Source organism: Vanessa cardui, chromosome 13 (genome assembly GCF_905220365.1).
Source record: "Vanessa cardui chromosome 13, ilVanCard2.1, whole genome shotgun sequence".
Lineage (NCBI taxonomy): Eukaryota > Metazoa > Arthropoda > Insecta > Lepidoptera > Nymphalidae > Vanessa > Vanessa cardui.
The window spans coordinates 13,697,310-13,714,766 of record NC_061135.1 but is presented as its reverse complement, the minus strand read 5'-3'; the positions used below and the strand labels follow the sequence as shown (position 1 = coordinate 13,714,766).

At 34.5% G+C, this 17,457-nt stretch overlaps 1 protein-coding gene across 1 annotated transcript; it reads right to left on the bottom strand.

The window, feature by feature from the left end:
- Positions 1 to 3,918: 3,918 nt before the first annotated feature.
- On the bottom strand, positions 3,919 to 8,504 carry LOC124534975. Its single transcript, XM_047111007.1, has 2 exons — positions 8,397 to 8,504; positions 3,919 to 8,113 (listed from the first exon to the last, which is right to left on the bottom strand). The coding sequence occupies exons 1-2, from the start codon at positions 8,401 to 8,403 to the stop codon at positions 4,074 to 4,076; spliced, it is 4,047 nt and encodes a 1,348-aa protein (XP_046966963.1). The 5' UTR covers positions 8,404 to 8,504; the 3' UTR covers positions 3,919 to 4,073.
- Positions 8,505 to 17,457: the final 8,953 nt, after the last annotated feature.

Here is a 17,457-nt window from a genome sequence, read left to right as displayed (position 1 = left end):
CTTAAGTATGAAGCAATGAGATCACGAGCCGTAGATGCCATAGTATTTGAGTTTGTAAAGAAGCGTCTTTTGTTCTACACAATCTAATGCTTTAGACAAATACTCCAAAATCATTCTGCGAGTTTTCCCAAGCACTATAAATATGTTTTAGAAGTGCTATGCCCGCATCAGTTGTTTTATGTGTTAATAAATAAAGTACGACACATAACTAAATAGAAGCATATTACATAAAACTATTCAAAATATTGTCAACTGTCGGTAGATTATATATTCCGGTAGGATTCCTTAATATAGTTCTACTGAGGTACTTGTGCTTAGTAACCAACTGATTATAACTTTCCCTGAAATATAAAATGCTTGTAAAAGCCTACTTGAATCAAGACGTACATGTTGTTTTATCTTGATGTAATTGATTTGATTTGATAAGTACATATTTCATAATAATTAATGAATCTGTCTGTCATTTCAGCGACAAAATTATTGTTTTGAACACTATGACGATGACTTTTTCAGTAAACTTTTACTTACATGGGGATCAGAGTAATATATCTGAAGTTATCTAATATTTGTTTAGTACTAGCTTACCCGCCCGCTTCGCTGGGCATTAGTCGCAGCATATGATATGATATGAACTATAACTATTTACTGTATAAATCTTGACCGTGTGGAATGGTGGCAAGAATGCTAGCAGCATTTTCCCGTTGAATCGCAATTCCGATCCTCTGGGCAAAAAACGAACCAACCCTCCTTTCACCAGTGGAGGCAATGAGGCGAGGTGTTATACTTTTGATGAAGCATTTTTGAATTTTAATTTTTTTTTAATTTTTGATCATTAATAATGTGCAAATAATAAAAGAGCAAATCAAGAAACATATGAGCTATAACCAAATTCTTAAAAATTGTCATCCATTTTATCTTCTTCAATGATTTTTTTGATAGGGTGCATATTGTTCATGAAACCCATAAACTTATTTTCAAGATCCACGTCTTCTTTTTATTCAATCCGAAATCAGATATGATTTATGAAATTGTTTTCGTTTGTATAATCTCGATGTAAAGTTGATTAAATTTGATCGTAAATAAGGTATTATTATTTAAATATTTACAGTCTGTAAAAGTTTCCATCACACCAACAGTCCTCTTTTATCCGGTTCTATCAAATATCCATGTTATTACATTTACAATGTTGACCACACTTGGGAACGTAGGACAAAAATCCTCACCATATTAGTGCATATGTCTTAGACTCCCAGGCTACGAAGATGGAAATATTACTCTTTATCCTATATCAACAGCTACTTTATCATTCGTTATTGTACCTCGTTAATCAATGTACGATTCGAAGTTTTGATTGGTTGTATCGAATGTAGTTTAATCCTTCGTAATCGACCTTAGCGTAAATATCAACAATGACTTGTTGTAACAGTTGACGACACTTCAGAATATGATTAGATTGAATATCCCTAATATACGATACGCATAAAAATCCATGCAACTAACTCTCTTCGCTGTCACAGAGCGTGTCGTGATATTAGTTTGATACAGTCTAATATGATATCAAGAAACAGAATTGGATAATCGTAGAATTCGTCATAAGCTTGGTGTGTTTCAGCGACACCTTCCATGTTTTTGTCTCGTTTAATGATAACAATATCTCGTTTTGTAATTTCTATACCAACAACTACTGCTGTAACTTCAGAAGCCATGGGAGCATTAAAGCGCCTTAAATATTCATTCGTTTGCGTTCTATCGACTTCAAAAATGACTTTGAAATTATCTGTTGTTTCATTTTCTAGAGCAATATTGAAATATCTAACTTAATTAAGCGATGACTTCTCGATGATTTGTAGTATTGAACATCGTCGATTAATCTCTTTTTCTTTTTTTAAATTTGCAGAAACTGGGGATTTTCTTCAGATACTGGAAAAATGAACCAATCTGATGATATATTTGTCCTTAATTTTAAATGTAGACGCGAAATTATTGTATTGTTATTATTTGTTGCTCCAAAGATGTCACTTGAAAACATGAAATGTATTTTACAATATGCTGAAGGAAATATTTAAACTTCTTAGTAGTTCCACGGTGTTGGTAAAATAGGTTCTAGTGGATCAACCGGTTGTGATAAATAAAATTTGCCAATGGAGCAGTGTACTGTATATATACTAAATTCTATGAACCAATGATCACATCGGGATGCATCTTGTTATCAGAATCTTAAACGTTATTTATTGAGATTATTTGTTCTAGTTCTTGACTTAGTCTGTTTTAATCGTTGGTCATCTAGTCGTTGGACTCGCTCGTCAGGTTTTTCATTAGCACTTGATGAAGATGCTCTTGTTCGAAAATCTGAAACTTGATCATTACGTTGACTAACTGTTTCGGCAGCTCTCAGAGAAGAAATTCGGATTCTATTTGCTTCTAAACGTATTTTTGTTGGTGTGTTGTTTTAGTAGGTCTTTTGGTTCTATGACGCTGTACGTATCTTGTCGATGTTCCTATATTTTGTTTCTTCGTGGCATTTTAAATAATTTGAAGACTATAGCTCTAGTTTTCTATTTATACAAATAAGTTATTGTTTTGGTTATTTGTCTTACGTTTGCATTTTAAACTAAAGATTCATTGTTATTTAAGTTATGAGTATACTTACCAATTATAAAATAGCTAATCACTTTTTCCCGTACATGTAATTTATTATTATCTCATTTTAAAATGAAAATTATAATTGTTATGATTATTTTATGTTTATTGATATATGAAGGAAATTAAGTTCCCTGTTTTGCTTTTTGAATTGATTTCATTTTTTTATTTCATTATTTTTTATCGGTTCACCAAATACAAATACTTGTACGTACTCATTTTCATGACAATCGGTTGAACGGTGTAGAAGTCTTTTTATCGCAGCGCCATCTCGTGGTGAGTTACATCAATGGGGATAGCATAATCACTTCCTATTTCAAAAAGCACATATGCATAACAATTTTCATAATGATCGGTCAAATAGTTTCTGAGTCTATAGATACAACAGCAGCAGACACACAAACGCATCCTTTTTTAAATATATAAATAACCTATAATTTGCGCAATCACGTGTTTCTTACTTTATACCAATTTTGTAAAGATCGGTTCTGCCGTTCTCAAGTTATAGCGGGACATACAGAAAGACAAAAATTAAAAAAATTGTAAAACTGATATCAGGCAGTCATAAAATGAATACTTATGACGAAATTCGACAAATAAATTGAGTGTACAGACAGACTCTAGAGATTTGTATAGTAGTATAGATATAGATGAGTATTAATACGCGTGATGCCATAGATTCACTTACTATTCAAACTGAAATAGCAGAAAGACTAAGTATTGTTACAAGGTGGTAGAATAAGTTATAAGTGGGTTTTACCTATCTAGACTGTATTTGAATAAAGTATAATAAAATATGGGCAATTGAAATTAACTTGAATGACTAATACTTATGGAACTAATTTCTTGTTCTAATATTAAAAGATGCAATGGTAATAAATTTTATTATTAACAGTATTTTTTCCCAGGAATATATATAATATTCGTGTTATGACTTTTATTCTGTAATATTGCATATACCTTACTATTAATTTTCTCTTTTTAAATGACCTTGGCATTCGGACGGTCAAAATCCTTCGTGTTCTCTTATTGTCTAGTCTACTCCAGCCATTTTAAAGTTTTGCTCTTGTACTTTATTAATTATCATGGTGAAACACCCTTTGAACGAGAACTGCATTTAAAAAGGTGTTCTGAAGGTATCAAAGATATTCGTGGAATACAAACAGTTCTCGGTCTCTTCGGTTTCTGGGGGTCTATGCAATAAAACAACCCGAGTCACCAAATTTCAAAGCCCTAACTTTAATAGTTTACGCTCGGCGATGATCAATCAGTCAGTCAGACTGTATAGATAGATTTATTAAAAAAACACGAAATCTTACAATAATAGGATAAGAAGAAGACACAATCTTAAAAAATAATTGTTTATTTTAAGTATATAAATAATGTTTAAATATTTTCAATAACATAATTCAATAATTATAAAGGAATAAACTTTAAATACGTGTTGCTCTTAATCTAGCCCAATTCAAATGTTTATTCAGGGCGACACTTTGAATTCTGCCTCCACAATTAACATTCTCAGGCCAATCACACAAATTTTTGTAAGGATTGTAAAGAAGATCAACGGGGCAGTCCATTGCTACAGGTTCGTTGTTGACACACATGTAGAACTGTTTGCAGTTTTCGTGTGCAATCAAAACTCCGTCAGAACCATCCTGACCGCAAATTAAAGGGGCTTCACCGGGGTTGCAGTTGCAAGGTCCATCATTGTCGTTCTCGCCGTCATCGCCACCTTGATCACCAGCGTCACCGCCGGCATCATTGTCATTTTCATTACATTCTGGAATCAGTCTGTCTCCACAATCAACATTTTCGGGCCAATCGCATATTCTCCTGTAAGGATTGTAGAGAAGGTTGCCGGGACAGTTCAATGTAATGGGTTCGCCATTAGAACATTTGTAGAATTGGGTGCAGTTTTCGTGTGCAATCAAAACTCCGTCAGAACCATCCTGACCGCAAATAGCAGGTGCTTCACCGGGATTGCAGTTACAAGCTCCATCATTGTCATCCTCGCCGTCATCGCCACCTTCACTACCACCATCACCGCCGGCTTCACCTCCACCGTTGTCGTTATCGTTGTCGTTTTCATTACATTCAGGAATGACTCTATCTCCACAATCAACATTTTCTGGCCAATCACATATTCTCCTATAAGGGTTGAAGAGAAGGTTGCCGGGGCAGCTTAGCGCAACTGGTTTGCCATTGGCACATAGGTAGAACTGGTTGCAGTTTTCGTGTGCGACTAACACTCCATCAGAACCATCCTGACTGCAAATAGCAGGTGCTTCACCGGGGTTGCAGTTGCAAGTTCCATCATTGTCATCCTCGCCGTCATCGCCACCTTCACTACCACCATCACCGCCGGCATCACCTCCACCGTTGTCGTTATCGTTATCATTTTCATCAACTTCTGGAATGACTCTATCTCCACAGTCAACATTTTCTGGCCAGTCACATATTCTCCTGTAAGGGTTGAAGAGAAGGTTGCCGGGGCAGCTTAGTGTAACTGGTTTGCCGTTGAAGCATTTGTAGAATTGGTTGCAGTTTTCGTGTGCTACTAATACACCGTCAGAACCATCCTGACCGCATATCGCAGGTGCTTCACCGGGGTTGCAGTTGCAAGTTCCGTCATTGTCATCCTCGCCATCATCGCCACCTTCACTACCACCATCACCGCCGACATCACCTCCACCATTGTCGTTATCGTTATCATCTTCATCAACTTCTGGAATGACTCTATCTCCACAGTCAACATTTTCTGGCCAGTCACATATTCTCCTGTAAGGGTTGAAGAGAAGGTTGCCAGGGCAGCTTAGTGTAACTGGTTTGCCGTTGAAGCATTTGTAGAATTGGTTGCAGTTTTCGTGTGCTACTAATACACCGTCAGAACCATCCTGACCGCATATCGCAGGTGCTTCACCGGGGTTGCAGTTGCAAGTTCCGTCATTGTCATCCTCGCCGTCATCGCCACCTTCACTACCACCATCACCGCCGACATCACCTCCATCATTGTCGTTATCGTTATCATCTTCATCAACTTCTGGAATGACTCTATCTCCACAGTCAACATTTTCTGGCCAGTCACATATTCTCCTGTAAGGGTTGAAGAGAAGGTTGCCAGGGCAGCTTAGTGTAACTGGTTTGCCGTTGAAGCATTTGTAGAATTGGTTGCAGTTTTCGTGTGCTACTAATACACCGTCAGAACCATCCTGACCGCATATCGCAGGTGCTTCACCGGGGTTGCAGTTGCAAGTTCCATCATTGTCATCCTCGCCGTCATCGCCACCTTCACTACCACCATCACCGCCGGCATCACCTCCACCGTTGTCGTTATCGTTATCATTTTCATCAACTTCTGGAATGACTCTGTCTCCGCACTCAACATTTTCTGGCCAATCACATATTCTCCTGTAAGGGTTGAAGAGAAGGTTGCCGGGGCAGCTTAGCGTAACTGGTTTGCCATTGGCACATAGGTAGAACTGGTTGCAGTTTTCGTGTGCGACTAACACTCCGTCAGAACCATCCTGCCCGCAAATAGTAGGTGCTTCACCGGGGTTGCAGTTGCAAGTTCCATCATTGTCATCCTCGCCGTCATCGCCACCTTCACTACCACCATCACCGCCGGCATCACCTCCACCGTTGTCGTTATCGTTATCATTTTCATCAACTTCTGGAATGACTCTATCACCACAGTCAACATTTTCTGGCCAGTCACATATTCTCCTGTAAGGGTTGAAGAGAAGGTTGCCGGGGCAGCTTAGTGTAACTGGTTTGCCGTTGAAGCATTTATAGAATTGGTTGCAGTTTTCGTGTGCTACTAATACACCGTCAGAACCATCCTGACCGCATATCGCAGGTGCTTCACCGGGATTGCAGTTGCAAGTTCCGTCATTGTCATCCTCGCCGTCTTCACCACCTTCACTACCACCATCACCGCCGGCATCACCTCCACCGTTGTCGTTATCGTTATCATTTTCATCAACTTCTGGAATGACTCTATCACCACAGTCAACATTTTCTGGCCAGTCACATATTCTCCTGTAAGGGTTGAAGAGAAGGTTGCCGGGGCAGCTTAGTGTAACTGGTTTGCCGTTAAAGCATTTATAGAATTGGTTGCAGTTTTCGTGTGCTACTAATACACCGTCAGAACCATCCTGACCGCATATCGCAGGTGCTTCACCGGGATTGCAGTTGCAAGTTCCGTCATTGTCATCCTCGCCGTCTTCACCACCTTCACTACCACCATCACCGCCGGCATCACCTCCACCGTTGTCGTTATCGTTATCATTTTCATCAACTTCTGGAATGACTCTATCACCACAGTCCACATTTTCTGGCCAGTCACATATTCTCCTGTAAGGGTTGAAGAGAAGGTTGCCGGGGCAGCTTAGTGTAACGGGTTTGCCGTTGAAGCATTTGTAGAATTGGTTGCAGTTTTCGTGTGCGACTAACACTCCGTCAGAACCATCCTGACCGCAAATAGTAGGTGCTTCACCGGGGTTGCAGTTGCAAGTTCCATCATTGTTATCCTCGCCGTCGTCGCCACCTTCACTACCACCATCACCGCCAGCATCACCTCCACCGTTGTCGTTATCGTTATCATTTTCATCAACTTCTGGAATGACTCTGTCTCCACAATCAACATTTTCTGGCCAATCACATATTCTCCTGTAAGGGTTGAAGAGAAGGTTGCCGGGGCAGCTTAGTGTAACGGGTTTGCCGTTGAAGCATTTGTAGAATTGGTTGCAGTTTTCGTGTGCAACTAACACTCCGTCAGAACCATCCTGACCGCAAATAGCAGGTGCTTCACCGGGGTTGCAGTTGCAAGTTCCATCATTGTCATCCTCGCCGTCATCGCCACCTTCACTACCACCATCACCGCCGGCATCACCTCCACCGTTGTCGTTATCGTTATCATTTTCATCAACTTCTGGAATGACTCTATCACCACAGTCAACATTGTCGGGCCAATCGCATTCTCTTTTGTGCGGATTGTAAAGAAGGTTGCCAGGACAGCTTATTGTAACGGGTTGGCCATTGAAGCATTTGTAGAACTGGTTACAATTTTCATGAGCAACTAAAACTCCATCAGAGCCATCTTGGTCACAAATGGAAGGTGCCTCGCCTGGGTTGCAGTTGCAAGAACCATTGTTATCATCACTATCTTCATTATCGTTTCCACCTTCATTTTCGGTCTCACCACAGTCGTCATCTTCTTCCTCGTCTGGGATAACCCTATCACCACAATCTACTGTTTCAGACCAATCACATTCTTGCTTTTCGACATCAAAAAAGAGGTTTGAAGCACACTTCTTATCGACAAGCTCTCCGTGGGTGCATTGGTAGAATCTGTTACAATTTTCGTGTGGATAGAGTTTTTCAATCGTGTGGTCTATCGGGCAGCCATTCTCATTTAGCTCAACGTCATTACCTTGAGCTAAACTGATTGCGCAGACCAGCAATAAGGCTGCGACTGAAAGTAAAAAAATATAAAATTCACTAACCACGTTTTTAATCAATCATATATTGAATGCTCTTACAAGCTTATGTCTAAAATATATTAGACGCCTTTATTATGTATGCATAAAAGTATTTGGAAACACTGCAGCCTTATACTCCAACTTCACTTCCAAAGAAAGTAAACCTCACAACCCATACATATAGAAAACTAAGAGACGTATTACACAGATTCAACGTTAATAAAAAAACTTTATTTAATTTTTGAAAGTAATAATAATTTAAACAAAAATTCATACCTTTCATATTTTTTTATAATCACTTTTAACTTCCTATTAACACAGGTGCACTTATCCTGACAAATAACAACTGCATCTAAAACACCGACGCCGGTGGTTTATATATGAAAACATAATCTTATTGCTTCTATTAATCATGAACGATTTCTTAGAATATCATAAATTGATATTATCGGATATATTAAAATCTTATATGCAATTCTTTGATATGTATAGATAATAATCTCTTTTCGCAATCACTTATCTGAAAAATCTGAGTGTTAATGACAGCTACCTCATTTTCATTTGAAATAATCGGCTACCTTTTTAGGGTTCCGTTACAGTTACATCCTCAGTAAGGCATACGGTGTCGTGCTAATTTTCCATCCAAATATACATTCAGCAGTCGGCCCTATTTCAGAACGATAAATTTCAATCAGCCCTATTCCCATTGGAGGCATCTGTTGCTATAAGCTACTGTCAGTCTACAAGCTCTGGAATATGATGACGTTGTAATCGTCTCACATTCTGATCCCAGTTAAGTTTGCGAGCGTGTCCGTTATAGGCGACCGAATAACCGCTCTTTGTATTTTGTTACCAAACTCCGAATTCCCTCTTCGATTGCTCTCATTTCAATCGTGAACTTCATAGTTTACAATTAAAAAAAAAACGTTAAAATAATATTTGTTTCGGTGCTGGTTTAGAGGTGAAAATATATTAAGTAAAATGTAGGACGAAATTATAGGTTGTGGTCATTCGTCATTGTAGTTGGTGTCATTATGGCACCTAAAATCTACAACAATCTAAGACTCTGAATATAACATGTTTCACCGTTTACTTTTTAGAAAACTTCTGCAACTAATTTAATTAATTACGTCTGATTTTTTAAGAAATTAAATTGTTATTACATTTTTTTTTAATTACAGACAGCAACAATAATGATATCATGGTTTTTCTTTTTATTATTTAGTGATTGTATTTATTATTGCGACTTAATAGTAATTCATTTGTTATTATCGTTGCTTTGTTTGGATACTTTTAATATGCTTTTATATTCAAAGTATCTAAATGATGTGATGCGTGTACGTTTATTCAGACTAGATGAAAACCCGGCTTTACTTGCGAAAATTAATATAACTAAACAAATACGGTTTATCATTTATTAATTACTTTAATATTATTTTAATTTAGATAAATTTCCATTGAGTTTCCCGTACCCTTGCACGAAATTATTATTTAGAACATACCTACTGAACGCACCCGTAAACATCAAACATGGCCGCCCGTTGTAATTCATGTCATTGATTTTTATCTATTTAATATCGAAATATCTCGATTATTCGAATTTTGCGGATATGTGTTGCCGACTAAAGAATCATTGTTTTTTTTACTCCTGTAAATTGTGGATAGCTTCGATCGGGTCTATCATAGACCTATACGATATTGTTAATATAGACATAGTTACTTTTATTTAGCTAAAGGAATGATCGGCATACCTTTGGGTGACAGATAATTGTGGCTACAATGAATTGAACGGATATTGATTATTTTTTTTTATATTTGATGATTCGTGTAACTATCTAATATTTTGATATCTGATACGCATCTTTGATATAATTTTAGTCGATCTGCATATCAGGCCCCCGACCAGTCCTATCTTATATGCACTTTAACGTGTCCTGTGGAGTTGGCTAGTCTTGCTTGAGTTTATAATATGAGATAAAATAAAATATTATTAAAATATTAGTGGTTGTAGATTCGAATTTGTTTGTTTAAATTGTGTTATATTTTTAATAATTGTTGGGTCATGACGAGATCACCAAAAATAAGAAATTTCGCATAACTACGCGTCGCGTCGACGAAGACGTTCGCTATTAAAGAATATTACAAAATTTTTAGATCAATAAATAAATAGTAAATGGGAGTGGTGTCTCTATGTATAAATATTACCCGTTAGAAATCAAAGCGGGCGGCTAATTCACGAAATAACGTTTGTGTTTTTTTTTTGAAATTATAAGTTGTCTAAAAGTTTTTTGTTAAATCTATCTTTAGAGGAATAAAAAAAAAACTGAATATTTGGAATACTAATTTAATATCAGGATGATGAATATAACTATGTGATAAATAAACGTTTAGAATTTATGTAACATTGTTTTAGATAAAGATAAAGCGGTATCATTTTGATTGCGTGAAAAATACAATTAACGACCGTATATTTGAGTTAATTACTTATATATTTGATTACAAATTAACGATAGACTACTTTTATACATGATTTTGTATCTAATCAACATATCCTATGTTATGAAGTTTGAATTTTCTCTTAGTAACAATTTTATAGTTTGTTTTTAAATCTATATTTAAAAAATAAATGATACAATGTTATAAACATATGCAGTTTAAATAGTGTTTCGCCAATGATTTATTTGGTGGTAAGATTTTGCATAGTACCACTTTGTGCAAGCCCATCTCAGTTGGTACAATGCAATCATCAGATATTCTACCACCAAACAGGTGACCAATGCAGGTAAGGTAAACAATAACACCTCGCCTCATTGCCTCCACTGGTGACAGGAGGGCTGGTTCGTTTTTTGCCCAGAGGATCGGAATTGCGATTCAACGGGGAAATGGTGCTAGCATTCTTGCCACCATTCCACTCGGTCAAGATTTATACAGTAACTAGTTTTAGTTCATATTTGTATATATTTAAGCATTTAATGTTGTTAACAATAATTGATATAAGGTATAAGAAACTTTACATTTTTGCGTTCAAGTTTGGTAGCGTATTGGCGATGTATTTTTAATATTTCTTCAAATGTATATAGGCTGTCAGATTTGCTCGTCCGCCTACCGAATTTATATTTAAAAATAAAACTACTCTATCCCAATATTTCAACACACAAGACCTATATCAAATTGGGTATTATGGTCCATATTCGGCCAAAGTTACTGAAATTGTTTACTGTATAAATAACATAATATTCCATGGTTCAGTGAGCACAGCTATTGGTAAGTGCACTCTGCGCTCGTCTCTGTGCTTTATAATATAATTTTACAGTAGGCTGGTCCTCTAACATTGATCATCGTCACCAAAATTTGGCACAAGTCAATATTGTGTGTTGCTTAAAATTTCTAACATCATCATATTATTTTGAACGAGGAAAATATTTTCCAAGAAAAATAAATTTTATTTTGATATTCCGATAACTCAAAAATTATCAGTAATTCCCCTTTGCACCTAAAATTTTTATTTTATATACACATGATCTAATAGTTTTATTTATTTATATGTATGTTACATATTTTTTGAGATACAGGCAGTCCTCGTCAGGCAGTACTTAGGTCGTGTCGACTTGCGTCCAACAATGTTTTGACACTATTCCTCAATCGTACGTGAATTGTTTCGATTTCCGGCATAGGAGAAATAGAGATTCACTTGTCGCGAGGTCAAAGTGTCATAGCAAGAAGAGAGAAACGAAGCAATCTAATATGTCTCGACTTACATCGTTTCGATTTACGTCGCGTATTACGAGAACCTAACATGCCGTAAGTACGAGGACTGCCTGTATTCAATAGGCAGTTGTTTAAATATTGATACTTCGGTCGATTTTCAGTTCTAGTACCTTCCCTCTCTTAAATGTAGCATAGAAAAAAACTCCAGACGCCGGAATAAGGAAGAAAGTGTAGAATGTTGAATAGACCTCCCATGTCTAATAAAGGAGTTCTTAAGAAAACTCCATGTTAATTGTTTAGACATGTTGTCAATTGTTTAGTTATGTTATGATAACCATGTGTGTTAGATCTTGTAATCTGGTTAGCTATATTAAATGTAGTATAGAAATACTTTTTGATAGTATTTACCCACTTATCTTATGCCACCATTCCACGCGGATATTTGTATATATATATTTAAGCATTTAATGTTGTTAATTCTTATGTTAATAAAAATTTCTTATCTTATTGTGTTATATTTGTAAGCGAATATTTGTTATAATATTCCTAATAGTTCTATTGTTAAATCAGGGAAAGGAATATAGATTACATATATAAAGAGGAATATGTTGTATTACTTTGTAAATAAAATAATAAATTAAATAAAAGTTTTAATTGTATTGTTGTATTTTTTACCAGCATGAATTAACATAATATATTTTTATGAAAAAAGTATGTTCAAAGTACAGTCATAAAAATTAAAACAACAAAGTTTAAAAACCATTCTAATATAAATGTTGCAACATTACAAACACTTTTACAAATATAGGTATATACATATTTATATCTATACTAAAATTGTTATTACATAAGTAAATTTTCAGTCTGGTATTCATAACAGAGCAAGCTTGAACTCCAAGGAAAAGGACATAGGCTTATTTAGCGTTAACAATCTTAGACTAAATAATAATAAAACTAAAATTGTGAAATTTAGTACACCAAATGTACAAAATGTAAAAGCCGATGTACTCATCAACGGCGAATCGATGGATCCAATTGATTCTGAGCTGAGTTTCTTGGCCTTACTGTTGATGCCAAGTTGCAATGGGGCCCCCATAAATAAAATATATGAGACAAACAAAAAAAAACAACCGCTGAGTTTCTTCCGCCGGTTCTTCTCAGGTCAGGGTATTTTCTTTTCCGAACCGGTGGTAATGTTTCAATTGACCATCAATAAGAAAGTGTAATGCTTCTATATTTAATAAAGTTATTTGAGTTTTGACTTTGCGTCTAACACCTGACGACAAGTATCTAAAATGTGAACGCAGCCGCTAGAGATAACTAGTTTCATATAAGGAGGAAATAATTTAATAATTTCATTGATAGCCCTTTTTTATTGTTATATTTATCATACTATTCTCATGTAAGTGAATCTGTCTTTTTAAGAATAAATTCTTAAACCTAATTTCGATGCCTCAAATGAGTATAAAACTGAAACTCAAACCTCTTTCATTCGATATGGGTGCATTACACTTACTTATTGATAGTCAAATAAAATACTACCACCAGCTTGAAATATAAATATCCAGACCGATGAAGAACCGGCGGAAGAAACTCAGGGGGTTTTTTGCGTAATTTATTATTTACATATAATTCGTCAGCTCATTCACTTTTAATTCTTTTTGTTTTATTAAATGTTACCCAATAAATATATCAAGATTGCAAGTACATTAACACTTTTGTAAGTACATTAACATTATAAAATTAATAATAATTAATTACAAAGAATATTCTACATACATCTATCGAGAATTGCTTAATAGCCTTAGCCGATGACAGAAAATATTTTATTTTTAATCGAGTATTATCATCACTTTCCAATTATATAAAATGAAATGTTATCTGTCACTTCATAAATAAATAAAAAATAAATTTTATTTTTACTGCTGACCGCCCGCTCAACGTTGACCAACGACCATAAACAATATGTATTTATAGATATATTGTTACAAATATTAATAATTCCTTATACGGTCAACACACCAATATAACCTACTGCCTAATGTTACACTTCAAAGAATATAATAATTTCAACTAAGTCTAATCATTCATCATCAGGCTGCAAAAAATCATTAATTATCTTTTCAAATTTGTAAAAATTGCCTTTTGTAAAAACTACTGTCACAACAAAAATGTTTTATCTTTTAAAACAATCTATAATATATTTTATTTATGTTTCTCTGTGTTAAAGGCACATTTCCGCATATGGTCCGAAAATCCGTTAGTATATATCCGAGTTCGAACCCGCATTTTTCAGTTTGTGACCAACCAGATCCAAACAATATTTGTCACTTGTCATTTAATTACATCTTTATGCGTGTAGTGATAATATTTATTTTTAAGTTGAAATAATCTTTAAATAATATCACAAAAACAGCTAATTATAGCTTCAGATAGTCTACATCGATTACAAAGTACAAATTTAGGAATTTAGGAAAATTTTTCTCAGGTCAATTCAGTGTTTTCAAAGGCGTAGACTTTAGTCGTAGCTTAAGGGACACATTTGTTTATGAATCACGCATAATTAAGTATCATACTTCTTCTAATTTATAAGCCTTTCATTATTTTTAGTCCCTTAAATAAAGAATAGTATTCCATTCATGTCAGATGTAATGTAATATGTAAAATTTGTGAGTTTATGTTTGATAGCATACCTTAGGAATGAAACGATCGCCTCCTGGCTATTTATCAACCGCCTTCAAAAAGAAAGAGGTTATCAATTCGAATTCGTCTGTATTTTTTATTTTACTTTTTTTTTATATATTTGTTACTTCATAACTTTTTACTGGGTGGACCGATTTTGATTTAATATTTAATTTTTTTTTTTTGTTTGAAAGGTAGTTCTCCCCGTGTGGTCCCATTTTAATTTAGTCCAGTTCTAATGATGTTATCTATATATATATATATACATACAGCCACAGGCACGCGCCTCAATAATCAAAAGAAAGAAGCGATACCGTGTCCCTTGATTGACCCAGTTTTCATTATTATCGTATAAAAGGTAATATAATTCTCGTATTGTTTTTTGATAGATATAATATTGTAGGGTTGGCTGACACCGACTCCAAATATAGCAATAATTATAAATACATTATATAATCGTAAATCGACTTTTAAATAGTCTAATATTTTTCATTTCATCTTACTTAGGAGAAGTCTAAAAAATATGTTAAATACGCAATTATTTTTATTACTTTTTAGTGCATATTCATTTGTTTTAAAATAGTGTTTTGTTTGAAGTCGGTTTTTCTTTTTGTTAAAATTTTTATTTATCTATATTAAATATGTGTAAACAATAAAAGTTTCTTTCCGCCGGTTCTCCTCAGATGGTAGTGTTTAATTTGAGTATCAATAGATATGTAAGTGTATTGATTCTATATTGAATATAAGTGTTTAAGGTTGAATAGATTTGTACAATGCGATAGACAATAAGACTATATTTTGCGTGATATATATTTGGGCTCATTTATCCATTCATGATTTTTGTTACGAGAATGTCACAGGCTACAGGTATTAATTAATTTCTTGGTGGTAGGGCATTGTGCAAGCCCGTCTGGGTAGGTACTACCCACTCATCAGTTATTCTACCGCCAAATAACAGTACTCAGTATTTTTGTGTTCCGGTTTGAAGGGTGAGTGAGCCAGTGTAACTACAGGCACAAGGGGCGTAACATCTCAGTTCCCAGAGTTGGTGGCACATTGACGATGTAAGGAATAGTTAATATTTCTTACAGCGTTATTGTCTATGGGTGATGGTGAGCACTTATCATCAGGTGGCCCATATGCTCGTCCGCTAACTTATACCATAAAAAAAGGTCAGAGATCTTTTTGCCATTCTCATAGCGACGTGTGGTCTTTCAACCTATCCAAATGATCCTACACAAGGCGTTATATTCTATACAATACTATGTATGTATTAGAGTCGTATGATTGTTTACAAAGAGGTATTTACTACGCATTAATCAGCTTTATCTGATTTTAAAAAATAACATATGTATATCTGTTGCGTAAATTTTAATACTTATCATAACAATTTAATGGAAATGTGAACGTTCACGTCTGGTTTTAAACTATTATGACTAATGTTTTTCGTAATATTTTTTTGTTTCATAGATGACACACAATGCTATTAAATGAAGTTCAATATTTTTTTAGATATGATATCAATTGATAATCAGATTGCTTATTGATATTTACTCTAATGACATTGGATCATATCAATTAACATGCATGAAAAGAAACAATGGTTTAACTAATAAAATAATTATAACAAATAAAATATTTTACTTAAATATCTCTTTAATTAAATTCTTGCACTCTACAAGCAGAATCATTTAAATCGATTTACGATCGTAGTTGATATCGATATCATAAACACAAAAGGCGGTTTGATAACCTCTTTATTTTATAAGTTAGCTGTAAAAACTGTGTAAAAGGATATTTGTTATATTAAGGAAAAACTTAATCAAATTACTAAATTTAGTAAAGTCTATACACAGTTACTTCTTGATAATCATTCATTAAAATTAACACCTTCTAAGAAAAGAAAGACAAGCAAATGAAAACATTGATATTATTTATAAAGGTCGTTTATGTCAACGATAAAATGAGTTGGTCCTAAAATACTTCCTTGGGGTACACCTAATGACAATTATGACGTAGTATCTTCAAGTATATTTTCTTTAAATAAATCGTAACATCCCTCAATCTCTATTTGTAAATTGTAAGCTTGACCAAATCTATGAATCGTTGTAGATATTATATCCATCTAGCAAACATTCCAAAAACTCAATGAGTCCACTAAGGGCATTTTATTTATTCATTTTAATTAATTTGCCGACATGCGATTTTATTAAATATAAACCTAGGATTATTCGAATAATAGTGTCATTAGCTATGCAGTAGTACATTACAGTAAATCATATTATATACTTTTGGTTGGAATCACGACGGACGGATCAATCACGAGTCAGTGAAATACAGGAACAAGAAACTATAAAACAAGGTTCAAAGGAGGAGACATATTTCCTGAAATAAAAACAACGCTTCTCTTGCGAGTAAATAACTACAGGATTTAACTTTTGCATTTTGTCGCTACCAGTATTTTGAATGCATTATTTATATATAATGACATTACTGAATGCAAAGGGAATAAACAATTAATTATCTTTAACAACTGCAAGTGTGACGTCAGAAATCGGTAAAGAACCGTCGATTATATCTTTCCCATTATACTTTTATTTGTGTAAGTGATTATAATGTATATTGAGTGTAAGATAGTTTGCAGATATATATCTCTTTCAAGGTTCTTCAAGCAACAATGTGAAGAGGAAATTAAATTTTGGATATTCTTAGACTTACAATAGTACGTATCTAATCATTCGTTGCTAACATAACATATTATATTGAATTGTTGTATAGAAAATTGACTGATGTCTAGATGGTATCACATTAAATGTACTTTTTCTTTTTTTAACATATATAGCTTCCTATTCATTACCATTTTGCAATACAAGAATGACACAGATGGCCACACTATTAACTCAGAATAATCATTAAGATGTGACTATGAAGGGATGGTCTTTTAACA